This window comes from Euprymna scolopes, chromosome 7 (assembly GCF_053919585.1).
Source record: "Euprymna scolopes isolate OS-2025 chromosome 7, ASM5391958v1, whole genome shotgun sequence".
Lineage (NCBI taxonomy): Eukaryota > Metazoa > Mollusca > Cephalopoda > Sepiida > Sepiolidae > Euprymna > Euprymna scolopes.
This window is the reverse complement of record NC_136488.1, coordinates 50,148,284-50,163,325: the sequence shown is the minus strand read 5'-3', so window position 1 is coordinate 50,163,325 and position 15,042 is coordinate 50,148,284. Positions and strand designations below refer to the sequence as shown.

Below are 15,042 nucleotides of genomic sequence, written 5' to 3'. Positions count from 1 at the left end.
GCCCGTTCACACGAGGCTTCAGCAGTTTATGTCAACCAGCCCCACCAGTTACAGAAATCACCACAGATAGCCGCAATAAGCCGTGGTACACACCAGTGGCAAAGGATTGACCGAAAACGTGGACAAACCGGCAAAAATTGTGGATGCAGTCACTGTTTTGGCAAAGAACACTGTCCTGCCAAAAATGATATATGCCACACATGTGGCAAAACAGGTCACTGGGCTACAGTTTGCATCTCTGGGAAGCAGAAAACCAACAGACAAGGAAGGCCCTGGCATAACAGTCATAACCAACAACGGGAGTTTGGCAAGAAAATAAACAGTGTCGCCAAACACGATGACCAAGTTATGACTGACATAGGCACGGCAATGGAGAACCTCACCTTTAGCTCCATCACAACTAAAAAGTCAGCAAACATGAAAGATCCTCAAAATAAGGCATCTGTTGATCTAAGCATCAAGCTAAAGGACCACTCATGCACTCATACCTTCAACCTGAAAGTAGATACAGGGGCACAAGCAAATACATTGCCTATCCGCATATTCTGCAACACATGTACCCTAGCAGTATAGACGAAGCTGGAAACCCAATGCCTAGGTCACTCACCTCAACACAATGTCTGTTAACAGCCTACAACAATACCAGGATAAACTGTTATGGCACCACAACTTTTAGGTGCAAGTATAAAAACTCCCCATGGCTGGATACCCAATTCTATGTGGTTGATGTACCAGGAGCAGCCATATTGGGCATGCCAACATCAGTGGCTCTTAGGGTAGTGACAATGAACTGTGCCATCTCAGCCCAGCACCAACCCATCAATAGTGTAGCTGACCTAATGCATCTATACCCGGACAGATTTGACGGTATTGGTGAATTTCGGAACACTCACAAGCTTGTTATCAACCCTAATGTACCATGCCACATAAACCCACCGAGAAGGACACCTATAGCCATGCGCGGAAAAATCAAATCGGAACTCGACAAGATGGAATCACAAGGAGTCATTCGCCGCATCAATGAACCCACAAACTGGGTAAGCTCTCTCACTTATGTCACTAAACGTGACAACACAATTAGGGTTTACTTAGACCCACGAGCACTAAATAAAGCTCGACCCTGAAAGTCAGCCACTAACAACTTTCCAAACACCATTTGGAAGGTATTGTTTTGAACAACTGCCATTCGGTTTGTGTGTCAGTCAGGACATCTACCAACGAGATGGACAAAATACTCGAGAAATGCACTAGTACTTGTGGTATAGCTGACGATATCACCATATATGGGTCGACAGAGCAGGAACATGACAAAAACCTAAGACATTTCATAGAGGTCGCTACTGAATAAGGCCTTACCTTGAACTCGGAGAAGTGCAAAATCAAATGCCGTGAAATATCCGTTTTTGGAAACCTGTACACACACACCGGACTAAAATCAGACCTGGCAAAGGTACATGACCTACAGAAAATGCCTGAACCACATAACAAGACGGAACTACAACAATTCTCAGGTATGATTACATACCTGTCTCGTTTTGTCAAGGACTTCAGTTCCAAGACAGCAGTGTTGCGTGACCTATTACACAAGGACTCTGCTTTCCAGTGGGAACCACACCATCAGGAAGCTTTCAAAAAGATAAAAAGTGAAGTATCTGAAACGTTCCTGCTCCATTATTTTGACCCTAAAAAACCGATATACATGCACTGTGATGCGAGTTTACATGGAATCAGTGCAGCTCTGCTACAACCAGATGAGGAGGGCAATCTATCGCCTGTCATATATGCTAGCAAGAGGCTCACACAGACAGAACAGAGATACGCATGTATCGAACGTGAGCTACTGGCCATCGTATTTGGCACATAGAGGTTCCACACATACCTCTATGGCCACCATTTCCAAGTCGTCACTGACCACAAACCCCTCACTATAATCATCGACAAACCGCTCATCGCAGCCCCGGCATGTCTGCAAAGAATGCTAATAAAACTCCAAGGATACAACTTCAGGCTCACATATAACAAGGGATCTGACAAAATCTTGGCGCTTACCACCACTTTGTTATGCGGACCCTATCGAACTTGATGTCCGGGTTGATACAGTTCATTTTTCCACTAATTACATCAAACAGCTAAGACAGTGTACGACATCGGATCCTCTGCTTAACCGGCTGAGAGAGACCATCATCACAGGATGGCCAGAGATAATCAAGCAGCTGCCCACTGACATTAGAGTGTTCTGGGGCCTAAGAGATCAGCTCTCAATTGATGATGGTCTTATCCTCAAAGGACAACAAATCATCATCCCCCAGACTCTTCAAAAAGACATATTAGAACAACTACATGCTGCTCATTTAGGACAAGAGAAAACAAAACTCCTTGCCAAGGACACTGTTCATTGGGTAAACATAAACAAAGACATTGAACAGTTCACAAAGTCATGCAGTATCTGTCAACAGCATCAGCCCTCCCAAATGCAAGAGTCACTAATGCAACATGACATCTCAACAAAGCCATGGGACGTAGTTGGCACAGACCTGTTTGATCTCCATGGAAGTCAATGGTTGATCATAGCTGACTATTACTCAAAGTATCCTATAGTCAAACGCCTACCTGATCATTCACCAAGCAGTGTCATAGTGAACATCACACGCCAAATCTTCTCAGAGTTTGGCATACCATCCAAGATAGTCAGTGATAACGGACCACACTTTTTAAGTCATCTCTACCGCAAATTCGCCAAAGGATGGGGCTTCCATCATGAGACCACGTCACCTCGGAGACCACAACGGAATGGCTTCATAGAACGTCAAATAAGGACTATCAAGAATATTCTCAAGAAAGCCAAACAGTCAGGAACAACTCCTGAGATCGCACTGCTGCACTGGTGCTGCACCCCAATTTCAAGTGTCATACCAAGCCCTGCACAACTACTCATGGGTAGACGAATCCAATCTCCACTGATCACCAAAATCAGAAACAACCATAATCAGGATCAGATATACAGCGCATTCCAACAATACCAGTAGAACCAAAAGAGGTATTTTGACCGACATGCACTTAAAGAAGATCTACCACCCCTATACCATGGTCAACGGGTAAGGGTACAGAATCCTGTGTCTGGAAGCTGGGACCCAGCGACTGTAGTATCCCAGGTAGATGGTCACCACTCCTATCTCCTGAAGAATGTCAATGGGAATGTGCTGCGAAGAAACTGACAACACATAAGAAGTATTCCAGTGACGCCTACCCCACAAATGTTGCAAGACCTTCCCAACACAGCTCCACAAAAATGTGCAACGTCTGTGGATCCACTTGTGTGTGCATCCCAAACATACCAAATGGCACTCAAAAACGTACCCGTAGTGGTAGGGTGGTACGACCACCATCAAAAATGAGCTTATGATGAGCAAACACTAATAACCTCCCAGCAAACATCTCATGCGGCAGAATAATCCCCTGCTTCGCTGTAGCTGTTCAGACAGTCTACCCTGAACCAGCTTTTCCTTTTTCTTTGTTTTACATACCTAAGTCATCTTTGTTTTCAGAGAAAGGGAGATGTAATGATAGCGCTGCTCTTTCGTTTCAGTAACTTTTATATAGACTCTTTCATTCCGGTTTCGTGATCTAACTTTTGTATGCACTCACGCATGTGCATAGCAATTAATCAATAAAGCGGGGCGCCATTATTCAGTTCCCTTCTTACCAACCAAATACATGTGTTCCAATCTTATTCTTACACATCCATGCAGAACACAGCATGACGAACCCATTAAAATGTGCATAAGTTATAGCCCATCGACTTAGAATGAGTGCTTTATATCAAATGGAGTGTTGAATATGGTTACTAATTTTTGCATTAAATACTAATCCCTATTAATCCCAATTAATCCCTAACTTTGCATCGAACGGATAACATAATACTTGGTTCACTGCACCTTATCATAACAATGGTCCATACAAAATTTCAGCCCAATCAGGTCAGTAGTTTCCAATAAAACTTCTAGATTAAATGTGGTATTGTGGTGATTAATCCCTATTAATCCCTAACTGTGTATCAAACAGATACTATAATCCTTAGTTTACCTTATCATAGCAAAGATCCATACAAATTTTTAGCGAGATTAGTCCTCCTGTAGTTTTTGACAAAACATGGAATAGACAGACAAATAGACTAAGATAAATCTTCTATCTATCTATATATATAAAAGTGAAAATGTGTGTATGTATGTATGTATGTATGTTTGTATGTGTGTGTGTGTCCGCTAAAAACTTTCGACAGACACAACAAAAATTCACAAACACGGTATCATATTGAAGCCCCATCCTTCACCCGAAAAATATCGAAAAATTGGCCAAAAACGTTAATTTTTTCACCCCCAAATCAACAATTTTCGACAGGGAGGGGGGGGGTCAACAAAAACCGTCCCCTTGTGACGACGGCCGGTTCTACGCATGTGTCAGATGACGTCATGACCTGATTTACTTTAAATAGTTGAAGAACTGACTAAATTTCATGTACGTCGCATTAGCTCAGTTGGTTAGCGCATTGGTTTGTTATCTAAACGTTTTGGGTTCGAATCGTGGTGTGAGATGTCTTTCTTTTCTTTTTGATTTTTTAAATTTAAATATTGAACCAGTGTTATTTAAGCCATTTTTCACGTAACGTTCATTTTTCTGTTTTTTTTTTTTACTTCGCTTATTCTTAGTGACACCCAAAAACACCCGGGTACCCACCGATTTTTTTAATTTTAATATAGAAACAGGCTTATTTAAGCCATTTTCACATGTTTTTTTTTTTTGGTATCTGTCAACAGCATCAGCCCTCCCGTTTCTTTTTCTGTTTTCTTTTTTGTTTTTTCGATTTTTACATTTAACATTGTTCGTTTGCCTTATGTTAGTTTTTTTGGGGTTTTTTTTTCGATGTTTTGATTACCCCCCCCCCCGCTTACGTCCGTTTTTATGTTTTCTTTTTTTACTTAGCTTATAACAAACAAACCTGGTCATTGACCTCATTTGCTGAATAGCTATTGCTTACGTAATCGTTGTAACGCTCGACGACTTCCGTGTGGGCACCTGTCAATTTGGTTCTTACTTAAATAACTTCAAACATCTTTCAGTAACTAGCCGAACGGTTCATGTTTTTTTCACATTTTATTTTCAAACTTTGCCTCGAGCTTCAGGTTTGATCCTACCCCCCCCCCGGTTTCTTTTTTATTTAACAGCACACACACCTCCAAACACCCGGGCAACGCCGGGTACCCCCGTTAGTCTATAATATAAATCTCACCTGTCTGTTTAAATGTATGTATGTCTGTGTGTTTGTATGTCTGTCTAAAACTTTCGACAGAGGCGACAGATTTTCACAAGATTGGTACCGTTTTGAAGCTTGACCCTTCGGACAACAAATATTGAAAAATTGGCTAAAAACATTAATTTCTTCACCTTCAACAGGGCACTTTTCTACAAGGAGGGGTCACTTTTTTCGACGATATTTTCAAAAGTCATACCCTCTTGTCGATTGACTAGCCTTAATTTAAACCTTCGCCACTTCCGGTTTGGCAATGAATGCAACGGCAAAGACGTCACGTTTTTTTTTTTTCACATTCTTTTCCTCCTTCGCGGTTCACCTGCCTGCCTACTACCACTTTTTTTTTTTTTTTACTCAACACACACCAAATACCTGGGCAATGCCGGGCATCCTGGCTAGTATAATATAAATGTGGGTCTATTGAGGTTTATTAGGAAGAGACGTCTAGAAAGAGATACAGGTCTGTGAGGCCATCAATTTATGAAGGGGCTTCAAAACAGAGAGACAGGTTTATTAGGGCCTTCAAGTAATAAATAAGTTTCTGCAAAGTAGAGATGTGGGTCTGCTGAGGCTGTCAATTTATGAAGAAGCAGTTGCTTAGTAAATATCATTTAGATATGTGCTTTGGAGAAGATGTTTAAGAAGAATTGAATTTGAATGCTCAAAAGAATCAGTACTTTTTTTAACATCCAAGTCTAAAATAATAATAATGCTGTGAAAGAAAAAAATTTTTTTTTAAAGAAAATTGGCAAAACTGATCCTACCAGCTTGAAAGACAATCTCCCAGCCTCCTGCCCCAGCAGCATCCAAATTAACAAATGCTTTAACAGTATTTGCCCAAGGATGCTGAGTGATGAAGCCATGACTAGCCTGAAAAAGAAAAGAAAAACATTTAAATATAAATAAAGTTGATGACATCAATCTTTGAAGAAGTGCCTGCTAAGTAAAAAAATAAATTTTTAATGAAATTTTTAAAGCGAGATGTTGCATTTACTTTTTTTTTTTCTTACTCATCATTATTATTGCTATTTTCACAACATTTTGGCTATAACTAGTCTTCATCAGGTGTCTTGTCGTAGTTGGTAAAACTATTATATACTTCGTGTCATGTTAAAATTAGTAAAAATTACAAAAATTCTCAAAATTAACCAAATAGAAAAATAATTACAAATAAAAATAAAATTTGTCAAATTACCAAGTTTTATCGCATTTGATAATGTTGAAGACTTCTTAAAATTCATGGAAGATAACTATAGCCCCTGATTCTGACAAAATAATTGTCATCCTTTATTTCAAAATAGATAATGGTGGTCCACTAATATCTATCGTTTTGTTTTTTTTGTAAAAAAATAGTTCCAACAGATCTTCTAGTTGATTAGTTTTTGTAATTTTGAAATTTCTACTAATTTCAACATGACACATGAGTTCAGATTTCTCAAACAACATACAAAAAAATATATATACTAATATAGTTGCAAACAATGCAAGCATGAAAAGTGTGGGAAAGGAAAATTGGTGTAACATAGCGCATATGAGCGCATGGAAAAGTATCAGCAGCAGCGAAGGATGGCTGACTTGCGAAGAGATTAGCAGCAGCAGCCGAAAAACATGCATATGCAAATTAGGAAGTGTGCACAAGAAAAGAAATACATGCTCGGGGAGAAAGACAATCGATGTCGAAGAAAATGGACGTGTAAAGTTGAAGGCAAGAATGGTCCAGCTGTGGCCGGTGTGCGGTCGGAGAAAAGAGTTGAAATGGACATGTGGCAGCAAGAGACTTTTTAAGTGGTGTCGAAACGGGAGAGTTACGTGCAATAAAAACTTTTGTTAAATAAAGAAAAAGTGCCGACCTAGATTTTTAATTATTTCTTTCCAGTTTTATTTTAATGAATTACTAAAATGTAACGGCCATGTTACATAAGGAGCAACATACAGATAAAAGGATTTTAGGTAAAAATACTATTACATATTTACATGTCATATTGAAATTAATAAAAATTACAGAAACTGATCAAGTAGAAAATAATCTTTCATTTCCAGATAACACAGAGGAGGTGAGGAGCTAGGAATCATCCCCACCCTCCTCTATAGTGCTAAGTCCCTCCAAACTTCAATTATTCCAATCCTAAACATGTAACATTTTCAATAAATCAAAAATGTTCTTTATACGTACTTGATTTTTTATACATGAGTGTTTTTATTCTCACTTCTTTTATAGTAGCTTTTTTTTACATGATTTTTGCTTCTTTTCATCGTTGCAGTTTTGTCTAGTGGTTGTTATACAAATGAAGTTTCTTTTCGTGCAGAAAAGCCACAAGCAGATGTTTGCGGATAGTTAAAGGTTTTATTTTGGAGAGAATTAACTTAGGGAAAGAGACTAGTAGTAGTAGTAATAGTATTGTATGGGTTAGATCTCTATACTGCTATATTTTAACCAGTCTGAGAAATTGTCTTCAGATAGATGGGCTGTCACATAGCGCATACGAGCGCATGGGAAAGTATCAGCAGCAGCGAAGGATGACTGACTTGCGAAGAGATTAGCAGCAGCAGCCGAAAAACATGCATACGCAAATTAGGGTAACTGGACAGTGTAAGATCAGGTGGTCTGTGTCCTGGGGGGGCTTCCTTGCACTTTGGGGAGTCTATTTGTCTCCACCTGTGTTGGCTTACTGAAATCCTGTAGTGTCTTGTTCTGAAAAGCAAAACTTGGGAGGCACAAAGTTGGGTCTTCAATGATATCCTCTCCTTTGGGGATATTGTTTCTCCATTTCTCTTTTCATGTCTCAACTGGGTTAAAATTTTGATTTTTGAGTTGTAGGAGGGGTTTCGGGACTTGAGTCTGGAGGTATCTGGGGCATCTTTTAAAATTTGTTCAATTGGTAAGTCCCTGGTGTCCTCCTTGACGTTTGGAATCCATTTTTAGTTGCCTCTTCCCTCTTTATATGGGATAGTGCAATTGAGCTTGTTACTAGTAGCCATTGTGTTGGGGTTGACTTTAGACATCCTGTCAATTGATCTTGTGTGTTGACTCTGAGACCATGCTGGGGTGCAGTATTCAGCAGCACTGTAGCAGAGTGTGACTGCTGTTGTTCTGAGGACTCTTCAGGAAGATCACTATTAACATAGTGTTCTTAATATGTAAAAAAACAAAGTCTAAAAGCAGATAAACTTGCCTTGAGTTTTTAGCAAGGAAGAATAGCAGAACTTTAATAGTCAAACATGCAAATCTCATTATACAGACATTCTGTGCAATTGTTCACATTGTGTGTGCATCATGTTTTAATTATCTATTTTTCATATAAAACCTATAAAAAGAGATATAACCTAACAATGATTTTTAATCATAATCATTGAAAACAACAGAAAATGACAATCGTCAAAAAAAGAAATGACACATAAAAAAAAAATATCATCCATGGAATTATTAATGAAATTCACAATTCCTTTTTGCAAAGTTCCAGTTATAAATGTCAGTTTTTGTTTTATCACTGTTTAATGATATGTGGGGACACTTTAGTGATCGCATAATCAGTAAAGAAATGTAATCCCACCCCTCCACTATAGAGATCCTAGATGCTGGAAATTTTTTTTATTCTAATAATTTCTTCCATAGGACTGCTAGATTTTGGAATTCCTTTTGGTCTCCTGATTCCCTGACTGAACTAACATGCAGAAATTTAAATGTAATGGGAACAGACACCTTGCTACCCAACTCCCTACATGTAGGTATGGTTCCACATAGTAGTGCCTTACGTCCAAGTGGTAGTATGCCTTGTTTGGGGTTAATAAAAACAAAACACATTCTTTTTGCAATCCAACCATATTTGGTACATATAAGCTTCAGTCTTTACCTGACTTGACCATCAAGACTCAGGTATGAATGTCCAACAGTCTTTGTTTTATCGCTATTGCAAGCACACCTGCATTGTCAATGGCTCTGATAAACTCCTTTTTGTTAAACTACTCTGATTTGGGCTGGAATAACCCTATTAAGTTCAGGAATAGTTTGAGGATTGTTTTGGCAAGCATTAGTTTTGAGATAACCACGCAGATCAAAATGGGGGGGGGTTATGATCTGGTGGGTGTGAAAAAGCCCACTCAAGATTACACCTCGTACTAATGACACAAAACAAATAAAAAATGATATCCATGGAATCATTAATAAAATTTACAATTCCTTTCTGTCAATCTAACTATATTTATTAAAAATAAACTTCAATCTATGTCTGACTTTTCCACAACTTTTCAATCATGAATGTTCTAACAATATGCGTGTTAGACATACCTGGACATCACATGTATGCTTGTCAACAACTGATACACTCCATTCTTGGCATTGTCCTCATTTGAGCAGAAATGGTCCTCTTCAGTTCAGGAACTGTTTGAGAATTGCTTTGATAGATATTATCTATGAGATAACCCCACAGATAAAAATCTGGGTGTAGGTCAAGGTTCGGTGAGTGTGAAACCTATTTAAGATCATATGAGGTGCCTTAAATAAGTTTCCAGACATTTTTCATACAGACACTTTTATTGATAGTACACACATGAAACTATAGTTCTCTTTGAAGTAGTCTCCTCCAGCTACAATGCAATTGTTATACGATTCCAGCAACTTTTGGAAGGCCCCATGGAAGTCCTCTTGTGTGAGCGTGTCAATGACCCCTTGTCACAGCCTCTTTCATCTCCTCAATTGTCTCATAACAACAGTCTCCAAGACTTTCCTTGAGCTTAGGAAATAACCAAAAGTCACAGGAAATGAGGTTTGGACTATAGAAAGGGTGAGGAACTGTCTGATATTCTCTGAGCACCCTTGAGACAAACTTCATGCAAATCTTCCGCATTTTCAGTTCTTCATGAATAATTGTGTGTACAGTTCCCACACTGACATTAAACTGTGCACTTATTGTCTCTATAAACACACAATGGTCCTTATCCATGAAATTCTTTATTTGGCCAATCAACTCTGGTGTTCTGATTTTCTTATTCCTTCCACATCTCTCATCATCCCTCAAGACTCCCTACCTTCCTTGAATCTCTTATGCCACTTAAAAACTGATGCTCGATTCATGCAAGATGGTCCAAAAGCAGTCTGAAGAATTCTATATATTTCTATGACATTTTTTTCCAAGTTTAAAACAGAATTTTATTTCATATCATTCTTCCAAAGTGCCCTCACATTCAGACTGCATTTTGAAATTCATCAGCTGTGACAATCAGGCTTTAGTAGGGTGTATTCCAATTCCTGCTGTAGCTGTTCATTGGAACCTGAAATCATAAAAATTGGACAGTCATCTTATAAGATGTATATTAATTTTCAAGAGTCTAGGAAAATTGTAAATGCCTGTACAAAAAAGTCTGGAAACTTATTGAAGGCACCTTGCACCGTCTACTAACAAGACGATGATCACTAAAGGGTTCTCACATGTCATTGAACAGCAATGAGACAAAGACTGCTGGACATTCATAACTGAAATTTGGTGGACAAAACAGACATAGACTAAATTTTAAATATGGTTGGGCTGAAGAAAGGATTGTAAATTGTATTGATGATTCCATGAATGGCATTTATTTTTGGAGGGGGGGGGCACGTTGTGTAACGTTTAGTTTGTTTCATCTGTTTATAGCGAATCAACCCTTTTTATGGCTTTATTCAGAAACAAAATAGTTATTTTAAACGACCAATTGTAATTGTGGGTTCATATTTACCCAATGTTAGTGATAGGAGGATTCCAATATTTTTCCCAATTCCAATACAATTACTGATTCTGATTTTTTATAATCTCTTAATATTTAACTATAAAGTTGTTAAATGTGCATACGTTTTCTCAAGCATAAAAATACACTTGTGGGGAATGATTGATAGATTTTAGCTTTATTGGTTGTTTAAAATCGATAAATATTTATTATTTTATCATTAATTCTAGCAATGGAAATTTTGATTTAAACAAAATCAAATAAAAAAAGATGACTAAAAGAATCGCCTTTGGCATCAGAAAATAAGCACAAATTTTTCCGATTCCAATACCCCAAAAAGTTTTGATTTTTTCAATTCCCTATTTCGATTCTGAATAATCATCCCAACATATATACATGTGTAAATTGGATTGAATGACCTCATGGAGGGGATGGGCAGTCTGTACCAAATCAAAACTTACCCAAGAAAAGCCCAAAGCTACTAACATTAGTTTTCCTCATGTTATCCAATTTAATGAATCTCCAGAACTGGTTTACCCATATGCAAATATCTTGTTCGAGAGATAAGAGTACCTCTTTGATTGGCTAATTACCAAATAGAGATATAATGAAGATTACCAGTAACAAATGGTCTTTTACCTCAACCACTTAATTTAGTCTTTTGTAAACCTTCATAATAGTTTGTAATTTATTGTAACATTTTCACTTAAAAAGGAAGTGTACTGTGCTAATTATCTCCCTTTCTTATGAAGTCTCTATAAAAGAAATAAAATGCTAAATCTTCATAAAATGGAAACACTTGAACTCTCTCAACCCCTCCACTTTTAACTGCCAGCCAATCAAGTATGCAGGACCCCCCCCTTCCCTCACACACACAGGACATCATAATCATTATCTTTGGTTGGTTTTTCAGATTCCTTTTGCTATGATGGTTATTATTCAAAGATTATTGCCATGTTCTCTTAACAAAATCATTTACACTCCATTCTTGAAGGTCAGTCACTTCCAAACCCATAAAAGACATAATTACCTGTAACATGTTCTCTTCAGCACTATTGAAGAGAAAGATGATGCTATGGCGCAATGGGGTACGTCTTTGTGACAAGGCTCGAAGAACTTCCAACATCAAAGCACAACTGGATGCATCATCTCCAGCACCTACAGAAGACAAATAGAGACGCATGAAAAGCATATAAATCATTTTGACTGCTTGACTCTTTCAAAGCTGTAGCAGTAGTAGTAGTAATAGCTACAACAACAACCGCAAAATAACGTCTAAAACCAATTAATATTTGCTTGATTGAAATGCTTTGCACTGATTGGATCAAATACTCACTTTTTATTGGGTCCCTATATCGATATTTAACCAATCAGAAGCAATTTCTACAGGAATTAAATACCTGTTCATAAATCTTATTTGAAAGGAAGCATTTGTATTTTTCAAGTAGTTAGCCAGTGATCATTGTGCATTCTGAAACAGCTGTTGAACTTAAGGGTGAGTAATCTGGGCTATATTTAGTTTGATTTAGTCTTGAGCCAAAGGGTAAATAAAAAGGTGAAAGTCCTATATGCTTTTAATTTTTTGTGCAATTTTTACAATAGATATAAGCATCAATTTCAGTTCTCTTGGGGTATTTCAGATGGATTTTAGGAAACGTAATATAGGCACAACATCCCATTTGAAAATTAAAATATTTCAGATTTGAATTAAATCTGATCCATAGTAATTATACACCAATTAAACAAGATTCTTTGAATTTCAATTTCTTATAAAGATTCTTTAAGGCTGAAATTTGAGACATTTTCTAGGATGAAAATCGTGCGATGGATTTTGATAAAAAATGGAACAAGGATTCTAAACATAAGGTTTAACAGCATTATATCTATATTTTAATCGTCATAAGGTGACATAAAAGTAGTGCAAAACTGTTCTGTTCTGGGAATCAATTTTATGCGTCTGGGACAGGTATCCTTCTGTCTCTGTCTCTCTCTCACACACACACACACACACACACACAGGGTGTCCCAAAATGATCCAACACATTGTAGGTAAAAAAAAATAAATAAATAACAGTTAACTAAAAAAATATTTCTTGTATTTGTTTAATGCTATTTTATTTTAATTAAATCAAAATTCATTTATATCTATATATGCATTTTTTTTAGGAAATGTTCCCGAATCATTTGATTTCTTTTCCTGGTGATATTGGTTGGCCCACAAAATTGCCTGATCTAAACCCGTGCAAATTTTTCTTGTGGGTATATTAAAAGTCAAAAGTATTCAGCCACCGCTATTGATTTCTTAGGGAATTAAAACAAGTTATTCATTCTGAAATTGTTGCTATTTCACCCGAAATGATCCATCGAATTATTGAAAACTTTCGCGAACCTTTACAATAGTGTGTTAGCAATGATGGGAAACATTTGGCTGATTTAATATTTAAGAATGTGTGAAATAACATGGCATTCTACGTACATTTAAAAAATTAAAAATGTATTTTCTTTATTTAACTGCTATTAAATTTTTTTTTTTTTTTTACCAACAAATGTGTCAGATCATTTTGTGTGTGTGTGAGAGAGAGAGAGAGAGAGAGAGAGAGAGAGAGAGAGAGAGAGAGAGAGAGAGAGAGAGAGAAAGATAACTTGATCAGCTGCCATTTTTCATCTATCAAGTCTGAGAATAGATTTTCTGTTAGTGTCAGGGTCAAACAAACAAAATACCCCCCCTCATTATGGCATAGTTCAAGCTATTTATGCAAAACATTCTGGCAAGTACCTCACCTTGTAAAGGTACACACCAGCTCACATTTTTATGGGAGGTAGGAGGCTTACATCGTATAAGTAGGTGAAAGTAGAGACAAATGAGAGGTAGTGTTAATTGGGATCAAGGTCAACTCTTGTCACATTATCAAGATGGATTTGAAAACTATTTGATTCCCCATTTTCAACATACCAAGTGTTCCTTTAGTAATTTGGACACAAAATTGTCATTTTTTTTTTTTTTCAGGTTCATTTTGGTACAGAAAATTTGATTTTGTATTACTTTTATTTTTACTAGTATATTATCACTTATCCAGGCAGAAAGGCTACTTAAGGATAAGAGTTATCAGGATTGCCAGCTGATGATGAACAACACCTTGTGAGGATTGAAAACCTTACTAAAAGCGTATTTCTCTGTATTATTTTTCTTCCAAATAGATACTAGAAAGTATCTATTTGGAAGAAAAATATTAGAAAAGTATTATTTTCTAGTATCTATTTGGAAGAAAAATAATACAGAGAAATAAGCTTTTAATTTTTAGAAGGATCACATTGAATAATATGGTTACAGATGAACATAAAGATACTAGAGCATGACATAACCAACTTATTGATCGTTTAGCCAAAGTAAACTGTTGCAAGTCATCAGGTCACTAACTACTCAGCCACCAGAATCTCATCCTAATGCATCACAGGTTGCCACCTATGACCTACTGGTGGTCCCGTTTTCAGGGTGATTTTTACCCCCTCTTCACAGTGTTACAGTCAGCGAATTTGTGGTCCTATCAACAGGGTGGAAGAGGATAAGGGCTAATGAGATTGTCGGTTAGTGATGAATAATATCATGAGAAGATTGGAAACGATGAGTTAAGTGGTCAGAATTTGATTACTTAAGTGAACAGCTCAAGAATTTGTTTACATTGAACTTAATTGTTGACTGCTGAAAATGTACGTTATTTTATTCCACAGCTGGAAAGATTTTGGAAAGAAACTTTGTTGATGGAAGTTCTTTTTAGTTTTAGGTAGACAGAGGAAGCAAGGAAAATTTTTTACAGCGGTTGTAATTAAACAAGTTTTTGCTGTTAATGTTTTACAGGAGAATGGAACCAGATCAGAGACTGAAGCTCAGTGAAGCATCTACCATGAAAATGATGACAGAGTAGAGAAAAATTAGCAATGCTCTTCAGTGAGAAAGGAACTGTCATGACATTCCTACCAGCATGCTTGACTCTAGGCATGACACACTTATCTTTGTACTCCTCACCTGATCGCCACCA

The 15,042-nt window shown here is 37.3% G+C and overlaps 1 protein-coding gene across 1 annotated transcript in view; it reads right to left on the bottom strand.

The window, feature by feature from the left end:
• LOC145279730 (endoplasmic reticulum metallopeptidase 1-like) overlaps positions 1-15,042 on the bottom strand; it is a 148,246-nt gene that overhangs the window by 69,779 nt on the left and 63,425 nt on the right. The window contains exons 2-3 of the mRNA XM_080131024.1: positions 12,036-12,163; positions 6,073-6,178 (exon numbers count right to left, since the gene is read on the bottom strand). Coding sequence (XP_079987150.1) covers positions 6,073-6,178; positions 12,036-12,163 — 234 coding nt within the window. The remainder of the gene's footprint in view (positions 1-6,072; positions 6,179-12,035; positions 12,164-15,042) is intronic.